General features: G+C 52.0%; 1 protein-coding gene across 1 annotated transcript; it reads left to right on the forward strand.

Annotated features, from left to right (window-relative positions):
* Nucleotides 1-3,814: 3,814 nt before the first annotated feature.
* Nucleotides 3,815-6,623, forward strand: ZCCHC3 (zinc finger CCHC-type containing 3). The gene has a single exon (XM_060122860.1). The coding sequence runs from the start codon at nt 3,948-3,950 to the stop codon at nt 5,160-5,162; it is 1,215 nt and encodes a 404-aa protein (XP_059978843.1). The 5' UTR covers nt 3,815-3,947; the 3' UTR covers nt 5,163-6,623.
* The last annotated feature ends 427 nt before the right edge of the window (nt 6,624-7,050 follow it).

The raw sequence follows: 7,050 nt of genomic DNA on the forward strand, positions 1-7,050 counted from the left end.
CGACCTGCTTCCTCTAGCCTTTACCCGAATCCGAGCCTCACCTCGGACTCCTACTGGCCTCAGTCCATTTGAACTACTTTACGGCCGCCCTTTCCTCCTTCACGACCTACCAACCCAGAGTCCACCCCTAGCCTCCTACCTTCCCTGCCTCTCCCTGCTTCGCTGTCTTCTCCGCAAATATGCTGACCGTCATCTACCGACAGTGGCTGTCTCTGAAACTTCCTCTCTCCCTCTACAACCTGGAGATAGTGTCCTCCTCAAGGACTTACACTCCCAATCCCTTAAGCCACGGTGGACAGGCCCTCATACAGTGGTCCTCACCACCCTCACGGCGGCCATACTTCTAGGACACTCCTCCTGGTACCATGTCTCCCGTCTTAAAGTGGCCCCAACCTCAGAAAACTAGTCAACCCAACCGCTGGGTCCCACAAGGTTACGGCTTATCCACCGCCCTGCTTCTCCTCCTGCTACTTCTCCTGCCACCCAGGACTCATCAGACGTCCCTATGGCGCTTCTACATCCACGGGACATGGCAAGCTGATGGTCGAGCCCATGCCCAGGTCCTGGGGACAGAAGACTGCCAACCAGGCGGATGCCAGGCCATGGTGACCGTTAACTTTTCCTTCCCACATTTAATTTGGCAAGGTAATTGGCTAGGCCAGGAATCTCCCGTTGTCTGTTTCACCTACAACCAAACTAAAGACTGCTGTCACTGGTGGACAGACACATACGCGGGGTGCCCCTACCGCTCATGTAACATCCACGTGGCAAAATTAGGCATTACAGACTTACTCTGACAATCTTACCTAGTACCAAGGATGGCAGGGGTAGCCTATTCCTTAACATCAAGGATCCCTGGGATACAAGGTAGGGACAAGGGGTACAAGGAAAAATTTACCGATGGGCAACTGATACTTATCCTGTAGGGTCTTTTAAGATTTTTCGCTCCTACATTAGCTTGATTCCCAAAGTTATCCAACAGTTGAGCAAACAAGCCACTGCCATCCAGGAAACAGAACAAGCCCTAAGACATCAACTACCCCACCCCGAACACAAAGAGGATCCTTTTTCTTGGTTGACCCTCATCCATCAAGCAGTACAGATACTCAACCACACAGGAATAGGTAACATCTCCGATTGCTTTCTATGTGCCTCGCTTGGCCGGCCACACTTGGCTGCTGTCCCACTCGACCAGCCCTTCAATTCTACTTCCTACACCTCCCAAAACCCACCTTTTTCCCCGTTAAAAGTCCCCATATTCCTTGATTCAAAAAAATCTCACCATCTGTTACGGCAGCCGCCCAAATCTAGCTGATACTGGGCTTCTTTGCAGTTCATCCCTCACGGTAAACACATCAATTGAAGCACCACCAGGCATGTTTTTGTGGTGCAATGGTTCCCTCACAAAAAAGGTCAATTCTTCTTCCCCCTTCTCATGTATCCCCGTTACTCTCATCCCACAACTCACACTGTATAGCCAAGTCGAATTTTCCTCGCTAATCACGCCGCCCTTTACCCGACGGAAAAGAGCTATCTTTCTTCCTCTGGTCGCAGGCATCTCTCTCGCCTCCTCCCTGGTCACTGCAGGCCTGGGGCGGGGGGGGGGGGGGTGCGGGGAGCTCTGACACATAGTGTTTCGACATCCCGCGACTTAGAATATAAACTCCAGCTAGCCATTGAAGCCTCCGCCGCCTCCATCTCCTCTCTCCAGCGCCAAATCACCTCCATAGCCCGAGTCGCTCTCCAGAATCGACGAGCCCTGGATCTCCTGACGGCCGACAAAAGAGGTACCTGCCTCTTCCTACAGGAGAAATGCTGCTATTACATCAATGAAACAGGACTCATCGAAGACAACGTAAACGCCCTCCATCGCTTAAGAGAAGAACTCCAGCGCAAACACCCAACAGTCCACCTCCCCAATTCCCGATTGGTGGCGATCCACCCTCTATACCTGGCTAACACCAATCTTAGGCCCCTTAATTCTCATCTGTATCTTGTTCATGCTTGCTCCCTGTTTTCTTAGGTTCCTTCGCAGGCACATGGAGGAAGTTTCTCGGGTGGCCACAAACCAAATGCTCCTCGGCCCTTACACCTTGCTTCCTACAGAACCCCCCACTGGTCTCCCTTAAGCCTCGGACCTCTGGTCGCCCAACTCCCCTTTTGACGCCCCCATTCAGCAGGAAGTAGCCAGAGATCAGAACGCCACCCCATTACACCAAAGATGTCGGGATGTAAGGCCAACTGGCCCGAGGCAGGGGAACGCAATCAGACTCACAGGTTGCATCAGCCCAGAGCTCCCACCCACCCAGTCCCAGGAACTGACCTGGTGACTTTCCACCCGGCCCAGCCTTCCCGCCTTTTGAGGGGCGGGACTAACGGTCCCAAGACTGATGCGACCGGCACCAGATATTGCCACGATACCCGAAGAGACCACCAAATAAGGACTACTCTGCGCCCTCCCGGATTCACCACACCCCTTTCCCTTCTTCCCCTATAAATTCTGCCCAAACCCTCGCCCGGGCGCGACTTCTCTGGCCCCCTTTCTCTCGGACCAGTGAACCTCGTCCGGGAGCGTACCCAAATAAAGCTTGTTTAAGCTCTCCTCCGTCTTTGGTGCCGTTCCTTACAGATATTAATATCCCTTTGTTATGGATGAGCAAATTGAGCTGTGAAAACTGAGGTCATTGGCCCCACGTGACAAAGCTGAGATTTGAAGCAGTCAGATTCAAACTAGGGTCTCCCTGAGTCCACAATCCTTTTCTTTCACTAAACCCAGAAAGATCACTGGAGCACCCTGAAACACAAGCAGCTATGGTAAAGAAAACAAGATGACAAAAGGTGGTATTAACCCCACCCCCTCAACTACCCAAATTTTATCAATGCTTCTGAAGCACCAGTTGAGACAGATGAGGTAGGAATAAGGATTGCGTCCAGTGCTAACTTTAGTTAGGGAATCTGTGTGAAGGCGTTTCTTGGAGAGTCTGATCCAAAGAGTCCTTAATCCAAAATGTCAGAGCAAAGAAGTAGAAGTATAAGCCACCTATGCGTGGAGGCTGCCTGTTAACTCTGCCACTTGGCCAAGTGATTTAACTCCCATCTCCAAGCCCCTGCCTCCTGTAAAATGGGTATAATTACAACATTGTTTTGGAAGATTCCATGTGATAAAGCTTGCAGTGTGCTTAGAACACTATCGAACACTTAAGCGCTCAATATAATTGTCATCATGAATATGATGGAGGTCTTCTTAAAAAATAATTCAGTATGACTTACTTGGAAATGTATCAAAAAATAAGGAGTGATGGATACAGGCGTAGTGTGATAAGGTATAGTAAAATTTTAATGAAAGATAAAATAGTTAAAATGTTCACTGCAAAATTCTTTCCACTTTTTGTATGTTTGAAAATGTCCATAATCCAACGTTGGAAAAATAATGCATTGTGATCTGCTCTGGGAGGAGGAAGGGCTAAGTTTTGTCTTTGTTTTTTTAATAGAAAAGGTACAAAAATGAAAACAAAATGGGCGAAATCTTCCTCAACTCTCTCCCGCCTTCGGGCTGTGGGCCGTTAGTAAAACTGCTTGAATGAAATCATCGAGGACCGCTTGCGAAATACCAAATCCTCGAGAGCGAGGCCCAAGGCTGCCAAAACCTCGCGAGGGACAGGGACGCGATCCAAGCTCCGCATCCCACTTCGGTGCCGAGGAGGTAGGGTTGGAGCGAGCACTAACGGAAACGCGGCCTGGCCGTTACCAGGGGGTTCCCGGCCCGCGGCCGCTGACGGCCGAGCGCCGCAAGTAAATACCTTAGCGGGGCGGGGGAGAGAAGCGTCGAATTTCAAAAAAAAAAAAAAAAAAAAAGCCCAAACCCCCACAGCCCCGGGCGGGCGGGCGCGCGCCATGGGCGCCCTTTGGCTGCGGGAGTGAGTGGAGGATGCTGGGAAGGAGGTAAAATGGCCACCGGCGGCGGCGCGGAGGAGGAGAGGAAGCGGGGGCGGACGCAGCTCCTGTCCCTTGCGCGCCCGGCGGCCCGGGCCGAGGAGGCCGAGGGCGGCCGCGAGAAGATGGGCTGGGCCCAGGTGGTGAAGAACCTGGCCGAGAAGAAGGGCGAGTTCCGCGAGTCGCGGCCTCCGCGGCGGGAGGAGGAGGGCGGTAACGGCGCGCGCGGCGGGCTCAGCGTCCCCGCGGGCCTGGCGGCGCCAGGCCTCGGTGACTTTCCCCCGGCCGGCCGCGGGGACCCGAAGGGCCGCCGGAGAGACCCGGCCGGCGAGGCGACGGACGCCCGCAAGAAGAAGGGCGCAGCCGAGGCGGGCAGGAGGAAGAAGGCCGAAGTGGCGGCCATGGCGGCCCCGGCCAAGCCCGACGCGGCCGAAGACGCGGCCGAGCGGCCCCCACAGGACGAGCAGGCGACGCCGGCTGGCCCCGCGGCGGGCCCGGGCAAGGGCCGCTTCCTCGTGCGCATCTGTTTCCAGGGAGACGAGGGCGCCTGCCCAACCCGGGACTTCGTGGTGGGCGCGCTCATCCTGCGCTCCATCGGCATGGACCCGAGCGACATCTACGCGGTCATTCAGATCCCTGGCAGCCGGGAGTTCGACGTGAGCTTCCGCTCGGCGGAGAAGCTGGCCCTATTCTTACGCGTCTACGAGGAGAAGCGCGAGCAGGAGGACTGCTGGGAGAACTTTGTGGTGCTGGGGCGGAGCAAGTCCAGCTTGAAGACGCTCTTCATCCTCTTCCGGAACGAGACGGTGGACGTGGAGGACATCGTGACCTGGCTTAAGCGCCACTGCGATGTGTTGGCCGTGCCGGTGAAAGTGACCGACAGGTTTGGGATCTGGACCGGGGAGTACAAGTGCGAGATCGAGCTGCGCCAGGGGGAGGGCGGGGTCAGGCACCTGCCGGGGGCCTTCTTCCTGGGGGCCGAGAGGGGCTACAGCTGGTACAAGGGGCAGCCCAAGACGTGCTTTAAATGTGGTTCCCGGACCCACATGAGTGGCAGCTGCACACAGGACAGGTGCTTCAGGTGCGGGGAGGAGGGGCACCTGAGCCCTTACTGCCGGAAGGGCATCGTGTGTAACCTCTGTGGCAAACGAGGACACGCCTTTGCCCAGTGTCCCAAAGCGGTTCACAATTCTGTGGCAGCTCAACTAACCGGCGTGGCCGGGCACTGAACACCCGCCTGCCTGCCAGGGTGAACACAGAGCCAGCTTACCCCTCTTAAGTGCCAAAACTTTTTTTTAAACCATTTTTTATCGTTTTTGAAGGAGATCTTCTTAAAACTACAAGAGACATCTCACTTTGCCTTCCTAAACTGAGTTTACTCCATTTCAGCCTTTCCTGAATTTGGTGACTCTGTCATCAGTAACGACTACCGACCGAGAACTGTAGTGTGCAGATATGTCTCCCCTCCCTTGTTTAAAATTTATTTTCATTTTTGTATTTGGAGATTTTTTTTCTGGTACTTTTTACTCCCCACCCCTTGTCTTCTCCCCGGATTTTCATTCTTCGGCTGCCTTGCTCATCTTTGTGCCCCAGTGCTAGGTAGGGGCCCAGCACATGGTCGGCACTCCATCAATGTTTGTTGAATTGAGAACATTGTTGACCCTGGCTTCTGTCAGGGTGTCTATCTTTTGCAGCTCATCCCGTCCCCTTTTAATTTGCTGCTTCTAATCTATGTGGTCTGAGAATTTGTGAAACCAGTGTTGTTAGAAGTGTATGTAACCTGAGTCAGTAGGCTCTGAATGGTGGCCAAGGGCCTCTCTTATGGCATTAAAATGCATGGACTTTGTGACAGCGCTTTCAGTGGCTCAGAAACCATTCTTCACAGAATCATGGAATCTGGAATTTTCCTGCTGGAAAGGACCTAAAAATTGGTCTAGACCAATCCACTGGTTTTCCAACAGATGAAACAGAACCAGAGAGGTTAAATGACTGGATCAAAATCACATAGCTGTCTGGTGCCAGAGCTAGCCTAGAGTAGAGTTCCCTGACCCCAAGCCCGGTGCTCATTCCACTACCTCTCACACCTCACAACATTTTCCTCAACACTTGAGGGCCCAGAAAGTCTGCTCTTTCCAGAATAATGAGCCCAGGGGAATGCTAAGAAATCATCTGGGGAAGGAAGCAGAAGATTTGGCAGGAGCTTCAGAATACTTGGGAGATATGGAAGGGACAAAGGAACACAATCCAGGGTGTACTCATTGCCCCCTGGGGTACCATATCTGGATTAAAGTGGCCCTGCTCCTTTGTGGCCTTCCCCTTCCCCGTTCATTGCCATCAGTGAGAAATAGAGGTGCTCCTGAGTAAAGAAAGGTTTACATTTGCATCTTAGCCTCAATAGCTAGCGTCCCCAGAGAAGCAGCCGACTGGAGCTCATCTGCAACCTCCGGACTCTCAGGAGAAAAACAGAATTCCAATGAGCTGTTAACTCTAAAATGTACTTGGGAAATAGGCCAAGCTGGAGGGCATTGGGTCTACTAAGTGTTATCAATTTAAAGTAGAAAAGACAGTTCACTGCTTTTCTTTTAGTTTTTGTCTTTCCTTTACGTTTTGCTATTTTCTTGTGGCTTAGAATGTAAAATCGATTGTTTAAAGTTTTGTTCTGAATAAATATTTATCTTTTGTATTGCTAACACTGCTGCACTATTTCCTTTCAAAATGTTAGATGCATAGGTTCACAGACCCTAGTTCAACCGAGGCTTCCCACACACCATTTGTTTACTCTGCATATACATTTCCAGCCCACAGGCAACACTTAACACCTACTATGTTTTCCCAGGCCCTTGGGAATTGTTACCTAAACCTTTGCATCAAAATCACTTAGCATACTGTTAAAACTAAAGTGTTAAGTCCTAACTCAGTTCCCAGCAATCGGAATCACTGGAGTGAGTGAACTATTTTTAGTAAGCACCCCAAGCAACTCTGATGGGCAGCCAGGTTTGAGACCACAGTTCTGAATGGTACTAACATGACTGAGAGGGACTGCCCTCAGGAGATTACAAACCAGTGGGAAAAACTGAGGTAGGATGTCAGTTTCATCATCTTAACAGTTATTGGAAG

The sequence above is a fragment of the Lagenorhynchus albirostris genome, chromosome 15 (genome assembly GCF_949774975.1).
Source record: "Lagenorhynchus albirostris chromosome 15, mLagAlb1.1, whole genome shotgun sequence".
In the NCBI taxonomy this organism is placed as follows: domain Eukaryota; kingdom Metazoa; phylum Chordata; class Mammalia; order Artiodactyla; family Delphinidae; genus Lagenorhynchus; species Lagenorhynchus albirostris.

What these genes read in the sequence shown, in the direction of transcription:
- ZCCHC3 (XM_060122860.1), top strand. Translation starts at nt 3,948, where the DNA reads ATGGCCACCGGCGGCGGCGCGGAGGAGGAGAGGAAGCGGGGGCGGACG.